This window comes from Nicotiana tomentosiformis, chromosome 11, assembly GCF_000390325.3.
Source record: "Nicotiana tomentosiformis chromosome 11, ASM39032v3, whole genome shotgun sequence".
Taxonomy (NCBI): Eukaryota; Viridiplantae; Streptophyta; class Magnoliopsida; order Solanales; family Solanaceae; genus Nicotiana; species Nicotiana tomentosiformis.
Window position 1 is genome coordinate 70,231,084 of NC_090822.1, and position 24,353 is coordinate 70,255,436.

A 24,353-nucleotide genomic window follows, 5' to 3' on the forward strand; every position below is an offset into this window, starting at 1 on the left:
CAAGCCTTGAAATTCAACAACAAAGCTCACTAGGTCTTCAACCAAGAGGTAAGATTCTAACCCTAACCTTCATTTTGAAATTTTGTTTGGGAATAGGTAATGGGGAGAAAGGTTTTGAGAATGAGGGTTGTTGTTTATGCATGCATGTACTAATATAGGTGGTAGGGAGGTTGTGGAGTAATTGTGGGTGGATTATTGAAGTAGGGGTTGATTGTGGGGTAAAGGAGTCCACCATAGGAGGACCTGGAGACCTTAATGCACACCCAGTGCTTGATTAAATGCTCAAATGAGCTGAACCCCTGAGAATCTTCCTAATTATAGTTAAATTTTATCATGTATTTAATTAAATTGAAGTCGCTAGGAGTTTCGGAACGTTGTAGTAAAATAAAGAAAGTTCAATCAAGGTATGTTGGCTAAACTCCTCTTTTAGAATTGAACCCTCACAATATCCTTGTAAATCCCGAATTGTTCATTATAAATTGATTATTCCGAATAAGCCTTGTGTCCAAAGATATATGTGTTCAATACGTATTCCAAATGTTTTTGTTATGTTGTGTTACTATTTAAGAATGTGTTCAAAGTATGGGATGCATATCTAAATGTTATAACTTCAAGTCGTGATTCTAATGAAAGCTATTATGCCAAATTGTGTAAGAAATCTCAATGTGCTTAAGACTCTTACTTGCTCATATGTGTACTTAAAGTCTTGAATAGAAATATTTTTTTGTCGATGATTCGTGATGATGTTTGAAAGTGAAAGAGGTGAGCATGAAATATGAAATACGGCCAATGTGCCAAAAATGATATTACATTTGGGGCCATTAGTGCCATGAAACAAAGAGGCGTGTAAAAGATGTTGAAATGAGTTGCAAATCCTTTTAATAATAAACATTTCGGGAGTATCGTTAGTCGCCGAGGAAGGGTAGGTTGAAATAGCCTAACCTTGAAAATACACATGCCGGTGTAGAAATGAATTGTAATTATTTCCCTCATTTGGGATGAGATTGATGTGATGAGAATATTCCTCTTTTTTGGCATGAGATGATTGCTAGAAAAGGGTGATGTCGATCCACACTGCATTGTGGTGAGACGGCCTAGCCGATCAGGTCGTGTTTGGACGCCATGTCTCATACATGGTGGTGATTGTGCTTTATATTGTGATTGAGATAATGATTGAAGTTTATGATAGTAATTGTGATTGTGGTTGATTTCTTCGGGTGAGACAACATAGCCGATCGGGTCGTGTTCGGACTCCGTGCAAAATACACGGTGGTATATCTATATCGGTGCTATATCTATATCGGTGCTAATATCTCTCAACCTAAAATAATGGAAATCTAATTGAAAAGTTATCTTGCTCCTAACTTGATGTTTAGTATTATTTGAGGCTTCCGTTGATTCTGTGACTGTTCTTTCTTGTAATGCTACATGTTCTAATGAGAGGGTGTTTAGTCATACATACTAGTACGATTCCATATGTACTAACGTCCCTTTTGCCGGGGGCGTTGCATCTTTAATGGATGTTGGTGGTTCCGCAGCAGGTGGCATTGATCATTGATAGCAGCACACCCTCTTCCCAGCAGATTTGGTGAGCCCCACTTCATTCCGGGGTCATATATCTCTTGTTCTTTATACATAGCATTTTGAGGTATAGCCGGGGCCTTGTTGTCTTCACTGTCATATCACTCTTTCGTTTCTGTAAGAGGCTCCGTAGACGTAGTGTGGGGTGTACCTTGTTTTGGGAAGGTTAAACTAAAAATGTTGTAATCGTATCACTTGCTCCACTTTAACTATGATTGTATAGTGTACTATTTTGGAGACTTGTTAATGATGTAACTTATGGAAATAAACTGGCGTTGTTCACATGACCTATTACCGTCTAATTAATGAAATGTATTCTTCTCATTATTCATGGGCGAGTTGGGTAGACGGTATTGTGCAGGCTTGCTCGACCAGGGTATCCCTATTAAGCGTCGGTCGCGCTCCCCAAGGTCATGGCATGACACACAGAATAACTAAGTACCACTTTTTATTGAAGATAACTTAATGATATATTCATGTAAGCTTCACAAAAACCAACAGTAGTTCAAAGAGATTAAAGGGAGGGAAGTACTATACCAAGTATGTTTTGAATTAAACATGTATCTGAAGATTTTAACTAATCATGAGAAAACTGGGTTCAGTTATATAGCAATTACCAGTTGACTGTAACAAAATATGATCATGACTTGTTCTATGAAGAGGAAGATAGCTTAATCTTAACAGAATATATAGTAGAGGTTCATAAAAAGAGGACAATTCAATTCAAACAAGACTAGGTCAATAGATGCAACCAATAATTAGATGAGATCATGAGAATGTCATAGTGACAACCCAGAAATTGCTTCCAAAGTTAACAGATACAAGTATAGAGAAGAAAAGCACCTAAGCACTTAGATTTTCATGCTTAAGTTAAATGGTAGATGATATGAACTTAGGCACCTTCAGATTCATCTCAGTTATGATTATCAAACATTAAACTCAACCACAAGACAAACAGAATATAGAGAAGCAACATATAAACGTAAATGTCACTCCAAAATCATCAATGAACGGTTGTGGAGCTTAGGTAAGTATGAACAATCATTCAAGACTCATTATAGCTTAAACATATAGACTGTTGGAACTCAGAAACAAAAATCATTGAGAATCACTTAATAACTTGATCAATCATCAATTAAAGAATTAAAAGGCATGACAAATAATCACGAGCAAACAATATACTCTCAGAACATAAGCATTCTCATACTAATTACAAACATCATAAACTATCTGTAATTCTCAGAAGATAACTAACACATTTATGGCATTCAAAAGAGATGAGCAAAAGAGAGAGATGAGGGATATGCTAACCGTTTTTAGGGCAGCAAACCAAACGAAGACTCTCTTAGTTTGAATAAGACCCCCAAAAACTTCAAGTTCGAAGCAGCGACAGTACCCAGAAATAAAAAAGGAAAGAAATAGTAAGGAACCCTAGCCTTTTGAACTCAAAATTGCTCTTAAGTGATCGTGTAGATGATTTCAGTGAGAGGTTGTCGTGTTCGTGTCCATGTGTTTGGTGAGAAGATTAAAGGCCCCTTTTATAGTGCCATTAAGGCTCTGAGGTTTCACAAATTCAAACCAGTAGTGGAGAGTGACACATGGTAGATGATGATAGCAAATCGAGTGAAAATCAGAAAGAAACAAAGGGGGAAAGCAGGGTCGATTTTACCTGAGAGGAGGGATCGATTATTGAAGGCTTTGAACCAATGGACAAATCCTAAAACCCAGATGTCACTGCGTTGACCTCTGGGTATAGAATTTCATGATGAATCTCTGAAGGAATCTCCATGCATGCTCCGATTTGATGGAGCATAAGAGGATTTGAATGATTTAAAGTTTTGATGTTTAAGCTAGGGTTCCAGATATTAGGCGTTTGAATTTGAACGATGAAATGGGGAAGCAACCGGCGGGATTCGCGGATTCAGAAGGCATAATGGATGATTTCTGGTCGATTTGTGACGTTGCACGAATTGGTGCAAGGTTTTTTTATTTATTAGGATGATATAGGTTGAGAGACGGAAGAGAGAAAAAGGGAAAGGAGGGCGGCGAGGTCAGAGGGGAAATGATTTTGGATTGGGGGTCGGTCTTTGAGGGTTATGTTTGAAAGATGGAATATGGGTCGTTTGATCATTTGATCAATGCCCCTGATAAATCGAGGCTTTATATGCTTAAAGAAATTAATTTGGAAAAATACGGGAACCGTTGATTTGTGTGATCCACCGGTGGAGATACTATCTGATAACATGTCAAATTACAGAGAAAATGGAAATAATCGTGGGTCGTCGATGGTTTGGATCAACGACTTACATCATTTGTGTTTCTTATGTGAGTGTTGAAGACGGGTGATGTGGCAAGCGTTAATTGGTGCAAATATGGTGACTTGGATCGCCATGGTGGAAAAAGATGGGTTTTTGGGCTGGGTGTATTTTCGGACTCGGCTTGTCAATTGGGCCAACAATAATTTAAAAAATGGCATTTTACCTTTGATTTGAGAATTGCAATTGTGGCCTTTTGGTCTTTTAATACCTTTTGAATTTAATTTAAATAAACTTAATAGTTTTCAATAAATGTGGTAAAATTATAATTATTATATATACTACTAGTTACTTTAATTAATTAGCTATAAACAATACATAGTTTTTCTAAATTGTAGCACTAATTTTTGAATTTCTCATAATAATATAATTAACTAGAAATTAAAGAGTAATTTATCAAATTTATTATAGAACATATGTAATGTATATATAAAAAATATTTTAATAATCTTAAAAATAGTAAATATATTTATAATTACATAATGTTAACACTACGCGATTAATTTGAAAACTATCACTTAAACTAATTTGTAAGAATAGGTATTTGTTACTAGAAAATATTATAAAAATAATTATTGTAAATTATTAAGTATAAATAAATTAATATAAAAGGCGAGGGTCAAAATTGGCCGTCAACAACTGCCCATCTTTGATCAGAGACGATGAAAGAGTTTTCGGGCAAATAAATTGAACCAAAGCCAATTTTGTCCCGCCTTTAGGCAAGTATTGCAGGAAATGGGGATGGTGAATTGCAAGATTGAGTTAAGAAAGAATGTAGAAAGATTTGGGAGTATTGGGGGCCGAATTATAGCTTTAAATTGCTTATATACCTCGGGCTTAACAAGGATCAAGCCTCATATAGTTTTGGAGTAGAGATTTTGGGGAAGCGACACTCGCAGGAATTGCCCCAGTATCATATTATGACGATGCAGCAAGACAAAGGATTCGTCACTCATGATGGCTTGATTTTGAGGCCTGGTTTTGAATGATTCAAAATTTTGAGTTTCATTAATCGTCTTGAGCTTGGATCTTAGGCCCGCTAGTGTGTTGGTTGTCCCTATAGCGTTGTGGTTCGATCTGCTGCTAAGAAAAAGTTCCACGTTGCGGTGTTTATTCCTACAAAATAAATGAAATATACGCATACCAATATATTAAGATGCGATGTAAATGATGCAGGAATGATGATGCCTGGCTGCCGGCGAGCCGTTATTTGGGATCGGGATAATGGGATACTTGATCTTGACTCGATTTGTTAGCCGGGATGTATACCGTTCTGCAGCTGTTGGAATATTTGAAAATTGTCTCCAATTGTTGGGAGAGCTTGATTGGTAGAGTGCGTCTTCGCTTGTTGGGAGAGATTTGCACTGAGGAATGTCTCCGCTTGTTGGGGGAGCTTGATTTGTAGAGTGTGTCTCCGCTTGTTGGGAGAGCTTTGCACTCTGATCTAAAGTAATCTCTGCTTGGAAGTGATTGACTAAAATCGTAATCATGCATGAAGTTGTAGGAGAAAAACATTAAAATATTCAAAGTAATAGTAAATGAAATGAAAGCATTCCCAAGAGATACTCTTGACTGCGAAACTAAGTTGCGGCCATCGATTGGCAGAACGTCGGTGAAGAGGTTTGTGACTGTCTATTCTGGCATCCGTTGCGACCGAGCGGTGATGCAAATTTCTTTGTTGATGGAGTTTGCAGTTTGCTATATATAAGGCTTCGATTGGCGAAGTCGTCGTTCGATTTGTACAGGGTGCTCTGATTGTTTGAGCTGACGGTTTGCTATATACAGGACTTCAATTGGCGAAACCAACGTTCAATTTGTACAGGGCACTCCGATTGATTGGGTTGATGATTTGCTATATACAGGACTTCAATTGGTGAAGTTGATCACTCTTTTTTTACATGGTGCTCCGATTGATTGAATAGGCGATTCGATATGTACAGGTTTTCCGTACCAGTTGTCTGATTCCGAGGTACCTGCAAAGGATTCAAAAGTTAGCTTTAGTTGTACCAGAAAATTTTAAGTGAAAGAGGAAAGAGATAGTCTTAGGCAAGTAGTGGATCCGTCATTTTTCCCAGTGTGGTTCTAGTGCTTCTTTATTCCCTGTCGACCCTGCACTCAAAGAAAACTTCTCAGTAGGGGGGAGTTGGTTTGTGTCGACCACAGTGTTGGTTTGCCCCGGCTTTTGGCATGATTGCACCGCGAAGTTTGGTAAATGAAACAAATTACTGTATAGGTATATTTGTTTTTTAGAAAACATTTTGAAAATGCTTTGTTTTTAAGGCAAATACCGTCGTTCCGGATTATGACATGTTACGAAAGATTCTCCACATGCGAACATATCCTCTTGAAATCTTTTTCATGTTAATGTCGATTTTCCGTGATGTTTCTGATAATGCGGTTGCTTGCTGTCGTGACTGCGTCCTAATTTGAATTAATGCATTACACAACTTTCCTAAGGTTATGACTGAACCCTTTCAGGTTGCCTACATATCCGAAATGGAATCAGGTCTGAACATAGTTTGTGGGTTGTGATCAAAATTACCGAGCCTTACTCAGGCAGCCTACGTATCCAAATGGAATCAGGTCAAATCGTAGTTCGATTACAACAGATGTAAAATCATGAGATTAAGAATGAAAATGGCCGAGTCTGACTTAGACTGCCTACGTATCCAACTGGAATCAGGCCAGAACATAGTTTAATTACAAAAGATGATTGAATCTGATGATGATTGCCTATGTATTCCTTTCTGAGGAAATCAAGTCGGTGTAGTTCTATAGCAACATACAAAAGTGATATTTGGTTTTTTTATTACAAGAGAAAGGGGGAAGAGAAACCAAATCCTACGTGGATTGCCTATGTATCCCTCCGTGAGAAGTCAGGTTGAGAATAGTTCTGTTACATCAAAAACCTAACTTTGTTTGTCTTCAAATATAGTATCTCTTGATTGCGTCTGAGTTAACAAGCTTCGTGTTGACTATTCTGTCCATTTCCACCAAGATTAGAGCTTCTCCCGATAGTGCTCGGTGACTCACGTAGGACCTTGCCAGTTTGGTGCAAACTTTCCTTTGGCCTATTCTTGATGGGGAAAGATTTTCTTCAGAACCAACTGCCCCAGTGTGAACTGGTGAGGCGTCACTCTCTTGTTAAATGCACTGGCCATCCTGTTCTTATATAGCTAACCATGACATACTGCATCCATTCTTTTCTCATCAATGAGAATGAATTGTTCTTGTTTGACCCGTATTCATTCTACGTCATCCAATTTTGCCTTTTGAATGACTCTTAAATACAGTATCTCGACCTCTGCAGGTATCACAACTTTAGTGATTGTCCACTATCTTCCACAGGATTCTCTAGATATTCTTGTTGGATGCCTCGACTGCCCCATTAATTTGTGGTCTGTAGGCTGTGGAATTGTGTTGGACGATTCTGAACTTCTCACAGATTTCTCTCATGACGTCTTTGTTGAGGTTAGCTGCATTGTCAGTGATGATAGACTCTGGTATCCCAAATCTGTAGACGATGTTGTTTCAGACAAAATCAGCCACTACCTTCTTTGTGACGGCCTTGTAAGTAGATACCTCGGCCCATTTGGTGAAATAGTTGATAGCTACCAAAATGAAGTGATGTTTTTTTTATGCTATAGGCTCTATAGGTCTAATCACATCCATGCCCCAGGAGGCGAACGACTAAGGTGAACCTATTATGTTTAACTCATTTGGTGTAACCCATATGAAATCTCCGTGAATCTGACACTGGTAACACTTCTGTACATAGCGGATACTGTGGATTTCCCTAGTCATCCAAAAGTATCCAGCTCTCAAAATCTTCTTGGCTAATGTGAACTCGTTCATATGGAGTCTGCACGTCCCTGCATATATTTCTTCCAACAATCTGGTTGCTTCAGCAAGGTCTACACATCTTAAAAGACCTAAGTTTGGGGTCCTCCTGTACAAGACTTCCCCGTTGAGGAAAACGTGGTTTGCCAACCTCTTGAGTGCTCGCTTTTGACCATTAGTGGCATTCTCTAAGTACTCTATAGTTGCAAGGAATCCCTTGATGTCACTATACAATGGTTTACCATCTGGTTTGTTCATCTACATGGAAGCAATAGGCATGATGATCCTTGATCTCTACCTCGATGGGGTCGATGTAGTTCTTATCCGGATGCTGAACCATAGATGATAGGGTTACAAGGGCATCGGCGAACTTGTTCTGAATTCTGGTGATGTGCTTGAACTCAATCTTTGTGAACTTCTGCACAAATCCTTCACACAATGCAGGTATGGAAGTCTCTTGACATTCTTAGTGGACCATTCCCCTAGGACTTGGTGTATCAACATATCGGAATCCCCTATGACCAAAAGTTCTTTGATGTTCATGTCAACTGCCATTCTGATTCCAAGGATGCACGCTTCGTATTCAGCCATATTATTGGTGCAACTGAATCTTATCTTTACTGATGCTGGATAATGCTGTCCAGATTCTGAAATCAGGACTGCCCCAATTCTGACTCCTTTGGAATTTGCTGATCCATCGAAAAACATTCTTCACCCAGGGTATGATTCCACAATATCCTCTCCGGCAAATAATACTTGTTCATCGGGGAAATATATGGTAAGTAGTTCATAATCCCTATCCACCAGATGTTTTGCGAGGTGGTCGGCTAAAGCTTGTCCTTTGATAACCTTCTGAGTTATGTACACAATGTCAAATTCGATGAGGAAAATCTTCCATTTAGCTAGCTTTTCGGTAAGCATCATATTTTGGAAGATGTACTTGAGCGGGTTGAGCCGAGATATCATATGCGTATTGTATGCCGACATGTAATGCCTTAGATTCTGAGCAATCCAAGTCAGGGCACAACAAGTGTGTTCTATCAAAGTATACTTGGCCTCGCAGGGCATGAATTTCTTACTTAAGTAGTAGATAGCCTGCTCCTTTCTCCCAATTTCGTCATGCTGCCCCAACACACAACTGAAGGCGTTATCCAAGACTAACAAATAGAGAAACAATGGCTTCCCTGGTTCGGGGGGGAACTAGCACTGGTGGGTCGAAGGCTTTATGGAACTCTTCTATCCATTTTGTTACGGCATCTTTCTTCAACAGTTTGAAAATGGGCTCGCATATTACCGCGGACTGGGCTTTGAAGCGACTGATGTAATTCAATCTACCCATGAAACTAATGACATCTTTCTTGCTCTTCGGTGGCGGTAATTCCTGAATGGCCTTGATTTTTGATGGGTCCAATTCTATTCCCTTTCTGCTTACAATAAAGCCCAATAGTTTTCTAACGGGGACTCCAAACGCGCACATTGCTAGGTTTAATTTCAAACTATACCTTCACAGGAATTTTAAAAATTTCCTCAAGTCGTCCAAATTCTTGGAACTCTTTCGAGACTTTATGATGTTGTCATCCACATACACTTCAATCTCCTTATGAATCATGTCATGAAAGAGGGTCATCATGGCCCTCATGTAGGTGGCACTGGCATTCTTGAGACCGAACGGCATAACTCTATAACAGAAGAATCCCCAAGATGTGGTGAAGGTCGTCTTCTCTGAATCTTCCTTGTGCATTAAGATTTGATGGTATCCAGCGAAACAATCCACAAATGACTGTAGTTCATGCTTTGCACAGTTGTCGATTAGGATGTGGATATTTGGAGGATGGAAATCGTCCTTTGGACTAGCTTTGTTGAGATCTCGGTAGTCCACATATATTATGATCTTTTCGTCATTCTTGGGTACTAGGATGATGTCTTCCAACCAGTTTGGATAGTTGGTGACCCTTACCACATTCGCTTCTATCTATTTGGTCACTTCTTCCTTTATCCTCCAACTTAAATCGGGTTTGAATTTTCTGGGTTTCTGCTTGACCGGTGGTCTAGTAGGATCGGTGGGTAGTCGATGCGAGACAACATAAATGCTTAATCCCAACATGTCATCATAAGACCATGCAAACACATCGATGTACTATCGGAGGAGCTCAATCAGTTTTTCCTGCTGCTCGGCTTCTAGGTGAATGTTGATTCTAGTTTCTTTTACATCTTCTTCACTTCCAAGATTGACCACTTATGTTTCTTTGAGATTGGGCTTTTTCTGACTCTCCAACTGCTCGATCTCCTGGGAGAGATTGTCGGGCATCATGCTCTCGTCATACTCCTCATAATCTGGGTCATTGCGCTCAACGATTTTGTCACATGTCAAAATCGTGGGACGCGGTTTTTAGCGGTTTGATTACTGAAAAGAAAAAACTAAGTATAAATAAAGTGGTAAATAAAGTTGCAATATTTGAGAAAATTATTCCTTTATTTTATCAAAAGGGGAACATCTTAAGCGTTCATGAGAGGCAAACGACAAATGTTACAAACACGGTACAAGCCTCAATTGATCGTGCTCTTTTCAAAAGAAAGATTTTACAGTTCCATACTACCAAGACTCCCCGGGAACTAAAGATGGACTGGCGGTCCAATTCTACAGCTCTTCCCCTAGTTCGGCATCCATGATAGTCGGTGTCTTGATGTCAGTTCCTTCACGGCATATTTCAATCATATTAATGAATAGCTCTCCCATCCCGTCGATGATTTCATCTTCGGGTACTGAACTTTGTCCCTGACTTGCAATATGCTCTGGCAAAAAAACCTTTTTTCCCCGAGCTAATGGTGCGAGCTTTCCCTTCTGGAGGCTGATCTCTTATGCCAACCCTTCCTTTCTGCCCATTATGTTCAATTAGCTCTGCGATTCCGTCTTACTTGGCTCCCCACTGTGTTTCTGGCCTGTATCCATATTTAATCATCTCCCTCATAGCCATCTTGGATCTATACGGTGACTGCATTCCCAAGTTTTGTCCATTATTCTCCATCTCGGTAGTCTGCATGATTTCCACTGCGTGGAAGGCAACTCCGCCTAGCCCTTCAATGAATGGAACATCATACTCCAAATAGGCTGATTGATCCCCATTTGTTGTGAACCATGATTTCCTGACATCCTCACTCAAATTTCATGCATTGGTGCAAAGTGGATGGCACGACCCCTGCCATGTGTATCCAGAGCCTGCGTAGCAGCAAGTTGTAGGAAGAGAAGATTTCCATTACTTGAAATAACACTAGAAAATCGACCGGCCCGATCTGCAAGGCTAAATAAATTTCTCCAATAACATCCTTTTACGAACCATCAAAGGCTATCACCCTTACATGGCTTTGCTTGACTTCCCTCAAATGAATTCCTAGCTCTCGCAGGGTGGAGAGCGGACAAATATTAACTCCTGAACCTACATCGACCAGCACCCGGGACACTACTTTGTCCCCGCACTTGACAGTGATATGAAGAGCCTTGTTGTGACTTGCGCCTTGGACAGGAAGTTCATCTCTTCAGAAAGTGATCATGTTTTCTTCGACCATTTTCCCAATTGTCGCGGCCAGCGCTTCACTAGTGGTGTTACTTGGTACACTTACCCCACTTAGTACTTTCAATAGGAAATCCCTATGATTGTCGAAACACACTAATATATCCATGATTGATATATGTGCTGGAGTTTTCTTTAGTTGCTCCTCCACAAAATACTCTTTGCTTGACATTCTTTTCCAAAACTCAATAGCTTCTAGGTCTATTATGTTCCTTTTTGGAATTTGTTCTCTCCCCGGGTTTCCTCGATTGACATATTCAGGAGCGTAGCATCTCCCAGACCTAGTCATACTATAGGCTGCGGTAGAGTCTATCATTTTGGCCTTTCCCTTTTGTTGGTACGTCCATGGGACAGTTTTGTATTCCCGGCTTTTTTCATATCCTGTAGCATCGACAGGTTGCTGCGGATAAGTTTGAACCGTCATTGTAGGCCTTAGTTGTACTGTAATAATCGGAGCCTTTTGAGGAGGTATCCTGGTAGCTTCTGCATTTCCTATAGTGACAATTGTTCCCTTTAGGTCATACTCTTCGTCCAATGTGATTATGTTAGCTCCATGATTTTGATAATTTCGCAGCGGATTGCGATTTACATTGGACGGTTCCAGAGTGCACTGAATGTCTTCGAACTTGATCGGTTCTCAATTTCATTTTTCAACTTAAAACAATCTTCAATATCATGCCCAAGTACATTGGAATGGTACACGCATCTCTTAGTGGCATCAAAATACTTGGAGGGATGTTTAGGGATCTTTCCTTCGACTGGGTGTATCAACCCTGCTCTTCTCAATCTCTCAAACAATTGGGCCATAGGCTCAGCAATCGAGGTATAAGTTCTAGGACCCCATTCTTCAATATTGGGACGAGGGCGTGGTGCATAAGCATGTCGATTTTGATGAGTAGTGGTTTGGACAGGAGCATATGATCGATGTGGGTTTTGGTTATTGTTGGCTCGAGGAGGGTTGTATTGTGGTTGAGGGTGGTAATATGGCTTGGTATTATAGACCGGAGCGTAGGGTGGTGGTGAATGGTTGTTTGGGGAATAAGAGGTGCTTCCGTGATGTGGGTTGGGTTGATAGTAAGGGACGACTGCTAATCCCTCTTTTTTCTTCTTCTTTCCACTACCGATTGGCCCTGACTGGATGGCCTTGCTGGCCGCTTGCAGTGCTGCCATGGATTGTACTTTACCAGATTTTATGCCTTCTTCTAAGAAATTATTACACCCCATATTTTCGTACGTGAAAGTACGCCATAAGTAAATTGATAGAAGCTCGGAAATGAGATAGTACATCCCGTATTTTCCTATGTTAAAATTTCGTCGTAAGCTAATCGACATAAGTTCGAGAATGAGATTATTTTGAGATTATAAGCATTAGGCTATTTCGAACAAGTGATGAGTAAATTCGTGAAGGTGAGAGGGTAAGCAAATCAAAGAAAATGAATTTTCGTCAAAGTTTAACATGTTGGGATAAAATACGGCCCGAGCTAAAATACTCGGTATTTATGAACTAGTGCCATGCAAGGCACCACCTGACCATGATAGTGAGGTGTATAAGGTATGTTAAAAGTGAGTGGTATTTTAAGTAATTTGAGATAATTCTTAATTATTAGGTAATGAGATATTACCTAATTAATTAGGAAATTATGTGGGTAATTGGTTAATTATTGGGTAATGGGATATTACCTAAATAATTAAGGAATTATTGGATAATGATTAAACCCCCAACTAAGGAATTATGTGGCAACACCCCAATCCCATTTAAGTGACTCATTATGTCTTACATAGATGGCATATTTGGAGGGATTAGGAAGGCTTAGTCATCCAACAAGTGGGCCACACCCAAATGCTTTCTATAATTAATAAGACTATCAACTTACTTCATATTTTGGCAACGTAAATTCATGTGTCTTACAAACAAATTGAATCTCTTATAGAAGAGTGGTTGATCGTGAGCTCTTTAAAGAGCAAAACAAATTCGTACCAAGAATTGATAACGTTGGTTGATTGATTTTGTAAAGCGTGAATTGCAAATTCTACGAGAATCGGTTCAGGTATATTAAGTCTATCCCTTCTTTATTTTTGGCATAATCTATACGACACGAACGAAACGAGCAAATGCACAGATTCCATAAATGACTTTATTCATAGAAGTATTAGAGATGCCTATGTTCTTGAATTCCCATGTCTTATTATTCTATCGTCTTTTTATGGGTCTCAGAAAAATACGTATTTGATAAAGTCTATCCGACATGTATATTATTTTATGACATTCCGAGAAATTTTATAAACGTATTTCTTATGCATTTCATGCATTTATACATATACATTGACCCATGACCATATGGCGTTATATACGCGTATATATGTATTTATATGTATATGGGATATGGGAAAAGGTTACGGCATTATATACGCACCACCACCTGATCAACTGGTATACGTTGATGATTTGCCCACAGTGGCCGAAATGATATGATGGGATGCCCTCAGAGGCTTGATGATGTTATGAACACATATACCTATGCATGGTATGACATTTATATGCATATGCATGACGTTATAAAAATGAAATGATTCACAGAGCTATGCAGACGTACATGTCGAGTCTTTTACTCCATGTTTCTCTCATGTCTATTATTTACTGATTTTCATTCCTTACATACTCGGTACATTATTTGTACTGACGTCCCTTTTGCCTGGGGACGCTGCGTTTCATGCCCGCATGTCTTGATAGACATGTCGAGAGTCCTCCAAGTAGGCGATCAGCTCAGCAGAAGATATTGGTGCACTCCATTTGCTCTGAAGTTGCTTGTTTGGTCAGTATGATTTAGATGTGTATGGTTTGGTATGGCGGGGCTCTATCCCGACCTTTATGACAATTATGTATTCTTAGAGGCTTGTAGATAGATGTCATGTACGTAAAAGATTGTATGGCCTTGTCGGCCTATGTTCAATGTACGAGTGGTTATTTTGGTCTTAGAGGCCTATATGTCTTATGTATAAGTTGGTATTACTTGTTGTATTCTACCTATCTCACGACAACCTCTCCGGCTCAGTTATCTATGATAGTATGATACGAAAAGATACGTTATGTTGGTACTCGGTTGAGTAAGGTACCGGGTGCCCGTCGCGGCCCATCGATTTGGGTCGTGACAAAAGTGGTATCAGAGCAGTTCTGTCCTAGGGAGTCTACAAGCCGTGTCTAGTAGAGTCTTCTTTATGGGTGTGTTGTGCACCACACTTATAAGCAGGAGGCTACAGGGCATTTCGGATTGTCACTCTTTCTTCTCACTATAGATCGTGTGGTAGAGCTCAGTTGTAAGAACTCAATTTCCTAAATTCTATCTTATTGATAATACGATGATGCCTCCATCCAGAAAGATGGTTGGTAAGAGATATAGCTATGGAAGAGTTGAGTCAGAGGAACTCAATTTTGTATCATGCTTATGATGAGTAAACGTGAAGTTTTCAGCAGAACATGTGTGTAAGCTTCTTGATAAGGAGCCTTAAGGTAAGAATATCTACCCATATGGTGAAAAGCAATGAGAGATTTAGGAGGTATATATAAGTTTCAACAAGTAAAAGAAGCAAGGTGAAAAAGGGTACGAGGTACCCAGATAATGAAGATTATCAGTATTTACAATTCAGGCAGAGGAATATAAGCCTTTTGAGTTACCTTCAACAATAACAGAGGTATATATAATTGGCCACATCCATCTCATTTATGCCCTATGAAAGCAAACAGAAATAGTATAAGAGATGGACAGATATAAGGATCCGGCTGGGGTTAGAGTAACCCAAAATGGTAAATGGATTGTTTGTGTTAGTTGACATTCCTGAAGGATATTTTAAATGTGCTAATAGATCTCCTTGTGAGACACCCACAGGGTGCACTCTAAAATAGTACAGCTAGATATGAATACTACAAAGATAGGCACTGAAAGCCTAGAAGGGATAAATATTACCTTAGTTTGACTCGCGTCCCTAGTAGAGTGAGAATGTTAAGCAACCCAAAGAGCCATTAGATGGAGCAAAGGGGAGCTAAAAGCAAAAGAATGTCTTGTTCGAGTTTTCAAAATAAAGTGATAGACATAAATGTTAGCGGGAAATAAGAAAAGAGTTGATGAAGCATTATGAGTAAGATGTAATACATGGATGACAACGGTAGATTAAAAAGATGACAATATTACAGAGTCTACAGTCAATTGAAGGAAAAGACGAGAGGTGACAGGCCTTGAGACCACAAAAGAGTATAGGCCATAAAGTCATATCCTCATTTCAAGAAAAAAGTTGGTGACTCCAACACGACTACCGGAAAGGTTAGGCCCAAGAGTAATAAGAAATCAACATGAACGGATGAACAAGGTAAACTAAACATGAACTAGGGACTGAGTAATAGTCGGCATCATGAGAATTTCAGAGATTGCGTCTCGGCAATAATAGAATGGAGGACAGAAGAATACCCTTTAAAGGTCATTCAGGAAGATGCTTCCCTAAATCAAGCAAGGTGAGCAAAGTTAAGCTTAAGGGATTGTATGTGCTAGTTACACTAAGTGTCACCCTCGTGAGTGAGGAAGTTTGTTATCCTTGGTATAGAAGGTTTACCACGAGGCGAGTAAGGATTATCGATGTTATGAAAAGATGCCAAAGATGAAAAGGTAAAATATCTATATGTAGCTCGTCGTAACACTAAATCTTAGAACTCCCCTAAAGGACGGAATATGGAGTGATGTGGCATTAAGACAAAATTAAGTGGTTCTAGTAACTATGGATTAATAAAGGAAGAATGTGATAAGAATGAGAAAGGGATAAGATTGCACTTATTCAAATCCTACAGATATGCTATGATTCCAGAACATATATGCAAACACGATGTCAAGGAGAGGAGGTAAGGGTTCCTGCCTGAGTTGTTATTGATAGATAAGGAGCCAGTGCAGAACGTAAGTTAAGATAAATGAAATGACCCATGAAAGATTACGCAGAATATTGATATGAGAATGAGCCAATGAGTAGTTAGTAGTTGATTCAGGAAAAGACTAGTCATGGCAAGACAAGAGGATACAGACAAATCAACAGATCGTGCAAGATAAACATAGTGGACCCCAACATAAGAAATTCAGTCTCACAGATATGACATTGTGATACTTGAGAAATATTCAGATAGGAGTCGGGGTAGTAAAAGTATCATATGAGTGTTACGGAAATAAAAGAGAGTCCCACTGGAAAGACAGTCAAAATATCAGTTCAGAAGCAACCCTACAATCACAAGGGCGTGGAGGTAAGTAACTACGGGTAATTATATGCGAGGAAGGACAAAAAAAATTCCATTGGGTATACGATGTGATAAGCTCACATCTTTACAAGAATCAGAGGATCCTCCCTAAGTACTACAATGAAAGACTAGCTGAGGAAATAAGGAAGAAGGATTCAACCTAAGCACAGTGACCAAAAGAGGAAATGGTCTTTTAACAACAGTCTCACAACAACATTGTATGCACTTCATAAGGAAGTGGCACCTAGAGTGGCTAATGAGCGGGAAATGAAAACAAAAGTAATATTCGAGACCATATGAATTGCACAAAATTCCGACATGCATGGGAATTAAGATAAGCTAAGTAAGCATGCAACAAAGAGGCAGAAAGACTATGAAAAGTAATAGCTTGTGTTTAAAGAAAGCTGAGAAGGAACAAAAAGAATTATTCGATCAATGATCCAGAGTTAGTTACGTTATGAACACACTTAAGAGTTCACAGTATTATGCATGCAGCATATATGTTGATAATCATACATCTGTAGAAGACTCCGTTATAAGTTAAAAGAAAGAATTGAGTCCAGGTCATAGACAAAGGATTGAATTGTTAGAAGATTGTATCCTGGATATTCCATAGCATCCATGAAAGGCTAAAGTAATACCATGAGCCACAGATCGGAAGATAGCTTAAGCATAAAGGCTGATCAGAAGGAGGAGGAAACTAAAGAGTTACATCAACGAAGTAAATCAGGAATCTGATTATTGGACCCAGAAATTATAGACCTTGTGATTGAGAATATTGCAGGATTACTCTTAGATATCAGAGGTAAAAAAGAGATAGTACAGTAGCGATATTCTATAATGGCTCTACGATAAAGCTAGTTAGAAGAGTACCCGTCTCATAAGAAGTCAGCATGAAGCTCCCACTGGATTGTGTATGCATCAGAGGTGCTAGTATTATAATAGAGCTTCAAGTCGTGGTTATGAATCATACCTATGTGGAAGAGAGGTTATGAAAGATATAGAATATATGATATGAGACTTTAAGATAAGAAAGGTGAAGGTGGACAACGTACGATATACTCAAATGCAGAAGGTTGTGAATAGTCCTTACTTCGGATAGAAGTACGGGGGTTCAATATCCAGGAATGATAACAACATCGTCAGTGGCATGTCTTCCAACCTATGGTTTCTAGGTATCGAGAAGCCTGGTTAAGAGAGTAAAGAAGAGTTAGAGATGATGTGATGTCTCACTTGATATTCCAGAATAACATAAGGAAATCTATCGTGAAAGCAAGTTGAAGGAAGATTGCGAGCAGTATAAATGGATACGTATAGGTCGCAAGCTAAAGTATAGTAAAGCGACAAGGTTTTATGACATGAGTAAGAATAAGAAAAGGCGAGTGAGAAGATGATGAGAATGGATAAGTCCTTAAGATTAAGCCCGTGAGAACAAGAGAGATGATGGTTTCTCTAAGTTATAGAAAGCTCAGTATAGCCTGAATAAACTCAAAGGAGTCTAAGACTAATAGCATTTAGAAGAGATAGAATGATGCCCTGGAAATAGAATAAGGGTGTAATTGTGATAGATAAAGGATGGCGTTTGGGCCTTCGATTGAGTGATGATTTGAAGGGATTTCATAAATTGTACAGGATTAAAATAGCCACGTAAGTGAGTCACATTGGGATGCTATAAAGTACGGTTATTGAAGTACAATATCATCGCTAAGTGGATCAGGAAAATCACTTCGAATATTCCTCGATGCGACGTAAACCCTAGTGGCATTATATTACTTAAGAAATTTCCAGCTATCAGTGGTAGATTGTAGATCAACATTGAGGTGAATCAACAATAGATGGATAAAGTTCCAACGTATGGGAGGAGATAAGGTTGCCATCCTTTAGATGAACAGTAATAAGGAAGCATGGAACGACTTGGATTTGTACATCTATGATAAGAAGCAAGAAGGTAACCTGGAGTTCGATAGCAAACCCCAGTAACGATAAATCGAAGTAAGAGTTATGGCAGTAAAGTCATACGAATGGATAACTGGGTCTATTGATGCCCAGAGAGACATCTTATCAAGTTCTGCATATTTTCACAAAGTGAGGCCTAGAGATTGGCTAAAAGCAAAAAGGAGAGAAGAGTCGTATAGGCGCACATACAAGGGCAAAGTCGTATATGCTGCAAGATAGAAGGTAGCAACAGCTACGAGATTTGAAGGATTTCGACCACAAGTCGTGGTGTGAGCAAGAGGCCTAAAGGGGGGAATGCCCTGGCCTTTGGATTTATTCAAAGAACAGTTGCCTAAATGGCAAGGAGAATATTAAAGTATTCGGAAGACATAAGTTATGAAAATGATAAGTGCATCAGTCAACATTCGAGGACAAATTTTCCAAAGGGGGGAATGATGTTACACCCCATATTTTTTGTAAGTGAAAGTATGCCATAAGTAAATTGATAGAAGCTCGGAAATGAGATAGTACATCCCACATTTTCGTATGTCAAAATTTCATCGTAATCTAATCGACGTAAGTTCGAGAATGAGATTATTTTGTGATTATAAGCATTAGACTATTTCAAACAAGTGATGAGTAAATTCGTGAAGGTGAGTGGGTAAGCAAATCAAAGAAAATGAATTTTCGTCAAAGTTTAACATGTTGGGATAAAATACGGCCCGAGCTAAAATACTCAGTATTTATGGACTAGTGCCATACAAGGTACCACCTGACCATGATAGTGAGGTGTATAAGGTATGTTAAAAGTGAGTGGTATTTTATGTAATTTGAGATAATTCTTAATTATTAGGTAATGGGATATTACCTAATTAATTAGGGAATTATGTGGGTAATTGGTTAATTTTGGGTAATGGGATATTACCTAAATAATTAAGGAATTATTGGATAATAATTAAACCCCCAACTAAGGAATTATGTGGCAGCACCCCAATCCCATTTAAGTGACTCATTATGTCTTGCATAGATGGCATATTTGGAGGGATTAGGAAGGCTTAGTCATCCAACAAGTGGGCCACACCCAAATGCTTTCTATAATTAATAAGACTATCAACTTACTTCACATTTTTGGCAACGTAAATTCATGTGTCTTACAAACCAAATTGAATCTCTTATAGAAGAGTGGCTGATCGTGAGCTCTTTAAAGAGCAAAACAAATCCGTACCAAGAATTGATAACGTTGGTTGATTGATTTTGTAAAGCGTGAATTGCAAATTCTACGAGAATCGGTTCAGGTAAGTTAAGGCTATCCCTTCTTTATTATTGGCATGATATATACGACACGAACGAAATGAGCAAATGCACAGATTCCATAAATGACTCTATTCATAGAAGTATTAGAGATGCCTATGATGATTTGCATACAGTAGCCGAAATGATATGATGGGATGCCTTCAGTGGCTTGATGATACTATGAACACATATGCCTATGCATGGTATGACATTTATACACCTATGCATGACGTTATAAAAATGAAATGATTCACAGAGATATGCAGACGTACATGTCGAGTCTTTTACTCCATGTTTCTCTCATGTCTATTATTTACTGATTTTCATTCCTTACATACTCGGTACATTATTTTTACCAACGTCCCTTTTGCCCGGGGATGCTACGTTTCATGCCTACAGGTCTCGATAGATAGGTCGAGAGTCCTCCAAGTAGGCGATCAGCTCAGCAGAATATATTGGTGCACTCCATTTGCTCCAGAGTTGCTTGTTTGGTCAGTATGATTTAGATGTGTATGGTTTGGTATGGCAAGGCTCTGTCCCGACCTTTATGATAATTATGTATTCTTAGAGGCTTGTAGACAGATGTCATATATGTAAATAATTATATGGACTTGTCGGCCTATGTTTAGTGTACGAGTGGTTATTTTGGTCTTAGAGGCCTATATGTCTTATGTATAAGTTGGTATTACCTGTTGTATTCTACCTATCTCATGACCGCCTCTCTGGCTCAGTTATCTATGATAGTATGATATGAAAAGATACATTATATTGGTACTCGGTTGAGTATGGTACCGGGTGCCCATCGCGGCCCATCGGTTTGGGTCGTGACAGAAATCTCCCATCTTGACCAGCTCGGGGAATTTATGTCCCAACTTTCCCATCATCTTTTCAAAGTATATTCCCTCTTGGGCTCTGATGAATTACTTGGTTAGTTCACTGTCGTCCAGCAGAGGTTTCCCTGGCGGCCTCTGACCTCCACCGACGTGCATATTCTTAGAATGACTCAGATGGTTTTTTCTGCAAATTCACCAGTGCGAACCAATCAGGGGTGATCTCTGTATTGAATCGAAAACTATTCATAAAGTCCTCCACCATATCTTGCCAAGTTCTCCAATTTCGCGGATCCTGTCGAGTATACCAGGTGAGTGCTTCTCCCATCAAATTTCTTATAAATAACTTCATCTTAGCTTCTCGTTCCTCCCCACTCCGACTAACTTGTCACAATGTGCCCTCAAATGTGTGTGAGGGCCCCTGTCCCATTGAAGATATCGAACTTTGGGGGTTTGTATCCTGTTGGCATATCCACATATGGATGAATACACAGATCCTCGTAGTCCAAACTTTTACTTCCCCGGGAAACTTGGAGGCTCTTCATTTGCCTTCTCAACCTTTGTAACTGCTCAAATACTGACTCTTTTTCCTTACGCCTAGCTTCTCTCTCCATCTCGGCATATTGGTCAATCTCATAAGGCACCCTGACCGTGATAGGTGCTGTAAAGGTAGGTTCAGAAATGGCATATACAGGGGGAACATACTGCTCATGGGTGGAGGCATGTGCCACAGGTATGTGCTGGTTAGTGGTGAAAGTGACTCTGTCACGAGGAGGGGTAGTTGCATTAGTGGTAATAGGTGAGTTTTGTGATGTCTGGGTGTATTGTGGTACATAGGTAGTGTGAATAGGGGGATATGGTGAGCTAGCAGGGGTAATTGGAGGTATGACTTGAGTGGTGGGAGTTGAAGTTGGGGTGTTGTTATTTTTGCATGATGTGGAAGGAAAGAGGTCAGAGAGTGAATCCAAAGAAGGGAATCGAGGTGGTTGAAGAAATGTTGTCACGTCTAGGTGCACCAGTTCTCTGATATGCTCCTCCTCCTCCCTTAAAGAATCCATTTCCTGGGCCATCCTGGCTATGTGTTCATCATTCCTGGTGTTGTCTTTTTCCCCCGATCGCCCTGGACTATCGACTACGACCAAATCATGTTCAGTTGGGTCATTTTTTGCTGATATCTTTCCTTTTGACCTTAGATTGTATGGTGGTTCCGCTAGTTTTGATCGACACAAACAAACTTTCTTTTCTTTTTAGGGATAATCATAAGAAGAAAAATAAGCAGAAAGAAAAGAAAACGGAACAAGAGTTAGTCTCTTCATTTATACAAGAAGGAAGTCACACAGAGCAAATAATTTGTGCATTACAGCTAGCGTGTTTCCTAGGATTCACTGGGACCTCTCATTGCCGGAGGTAGGCCTAATGCGCAGAGATTTGACAAATATTTAGACTTGACACATTTAGATCTGAAGTAATTTATTTTCATTGATAATTTGGACTAATACAAGTGGGAACAAGGATTAGATCATTGTTTCATAGAACTGCATGGGCTTGGACATTTTGCCCTTTTGGAAAGTAAAATAGAAAACTAGGGATAAGGGTACAAAAGTAGGAAAGAGGGGAAATCAACCAACTCTAATAACCACCCCCTGAGTCATTTCCCATATCTTTCTCTTCTTCCGACTCCTCCTTTGGGTCTTCCTCAAACTCCTCCTCATCATTGTTGAATTCAAACTCCTCATCCGGATCTTCTTCTAGCTCTATACTTGACTCTATCTGGATGCATTCCACTACCCGGTCATCGTCTTCTGCAGGTGGTAACATGTGGTCAATGGATCCCGGGATCACCTGACGGTGCATTGAAGTGGTCACAAGATAATGTGGCAGGATCTCATGGTAAATCTGTAAAGCAGCCACCGCATCCTCTAACCAGGCGATGCCCTCTCTGCTTGGCCGGGCCAATTCTTCTTCTTCTTTAATCCAGACGTAATACTCAGGAGTACACCACGAGTTTTGACCCATAGGCATTGAGACTAGGTCGCTCCACTATTCTTGTAGCCTTTTTATCCTGGGAATTGGGATCTGCCCATTGTACTCATCCTCATATAGCGATGTCTTTATCCACAGAGGCATGTCTTGGATCATCCCAAACTGTCTGAGGACCCGCAGTGGTGAGTATGGTTGAATGCCTTCCAGTCCAATCCGCTTAATGAAGTATTTCTGATGAGTCCTCAAGATTTTCCTTCCACCTAACTAGGAGAGCTTCTATTTGATCCATTCTCCATTAGATTTTTCAGTGTTTCCCCTCATTCTACTTGCCCATGTGGGGAGACCCAATGTCTCATTCTTTCATTATGGTTGCGGATCATATTGTTTACGCCCACGAAGTAGTCAATAGTGGCCTCGCACTGGAAGAAATGTTCAGTAGCTCAGATCTGAAGCAACAAGTTTCAGCCTTTAAAGAAATCATACGCTTGTGCACATGCGGATAGAGCCCTCAGCATCTTAGCTAACACCATCGGCACCAAAGTAGCTTGAAGATTGCCACAGAAGGTCGCCAGAACCACTAGTCACAAGTTGATAGTGATACAACCCCTCCATTGTGGGAAGACCAATAGTCTCAATAGTGCCATTGATAAAGTGATAGGCCTGAGACTCTCCCACGTCACTTGGTCACATTGAAACTCCCCTGAATACAATTTGTAGCTCTCATGATGGCCAAATCTATTGAACAGTTGGTCGAGGCTCACCCATCTGCCTTCGATACTTCTGAGACTCCTACTGTTATCATGGCCTAAGGCATCCAAGAACCGGTATCTAGGAATAGTAACTAGCAATACTGGCTTTCTTCCATTGAACGATAGCTCCGTGAAACTTGTGACTTCTTCCAATATTTGGACTAACTCACAGTCAGCAAATTTGAACACCACCTTAGCCGGATCCCAAAATTCTATCAACGGGCGAGTGAATACCATGTCTGCTCGGATGTTCAGCAATGTGGTTAATGCCCCCAGGTGCGTCCGAACCTCATCTCTATGTTCCCGCGAATATTCTTCCACCATTGTTTCAACTTATATGGTGCTCCCATTACCATGCTGATCTTAGGGATGTTTCGGTTGATTTTCATTTTCTGAGGCGGGTAAAAGAAAGATGTTTGGGTAACTGTTTGCTTTGGATCTTTAAGTGTCTTGTCAAGTTTGTTTGTCTTTCCACAGAAGCTATGTCGTTAGGTGTATGACTCGCTGACATTAGGGTGGCTTTCCTAATTGTGTGTCGGTGCCAAGGACCGACTCACCTAAGGTTTATGCAGTATGACCTATTTCACTATAGTAGCGTGTTTCCTACTTTTGAATTAGACTGAAGGTTGCGAAAAGTTATGTCAGTTGACCTGATAAAGTCATTCTATGAAACTAGAGAGTTTTGAAAAGAAGGTTCGGAGGGGTGTAAAAGATAACCCTTGCGTGCCATTGTGTGGTAGTGTATAACCAAGACTCGATATGAAGAATGTGATGACAATGTATATAAAGCAGTAATAGACATGGGTGTAGAAACAATAAGCATGATAATTATAAATAGCAAATAAAGCAGGTAAGCATGTAATTGCAATTTTAACTATAATCAAAGCAAGGTATAAACAAATCTAGATGCCAAATTAGTCTAAGTCTGATAAGGCCAAAACCTAAGTGTGTATCCCCAGCAGAGTCACCATGCCCTATTTTGCACTAGT

The 24,353-nt window shown here is 39.7% G+C and overlaps 2 protein-coding genes across 2 annotated transcripts; both read right to left on the reverse strand.

Annotated features, from left to right (window-relative positions):
- Nucleotides 1-7,586: 7,586 nt before the first annotated feature.
- On the reverse strand, nt 7,587-7,994 carry LOC138901627 (uncharacterized). The gene has a single exon (XM_070189406.1). It carries the CDS (start codon nt 7,992-7,994, stop codon nt 7,587-7,589), a length of 408 nt encoding a protein of 135 aa, XP_070045507.1.
- Nucleotides 7,995-8,087: 93 nt separating this feature from the next.
- LOC138901628 (uncharacterized) lies at nt 8,088-8,444 on the reverse strand. The gene has a single exon (XM_070189407.1). It carries the CDS (start codon nt 8,442-8,444, stop codon nt 8,088-8,090), a length of 357 nt encoding a protein of 118 aa, XP_070045508.1.
- Between the last annotated feature and the right edge of the window lie 15,909 nt (nt 8,445-24,353).

What these genes read in the sequence shown, in the direction of transcription:
- LOC138901628 (XM_070189407.1), bottom strand. Translation starts at nt 8,444, where the DNA reads ATGTTTTTCGATGGATCAGCAAATTCCAAAGGAGTCAGAATTGGGGCA.
- LOC138901627 (XM_070189406.1), bottom strand. Translation starts at nt 7,994, where the DNA reads ATGAACAAACCAGATGGTAAACCATTGTATAGTGACATCAAGGGATTC.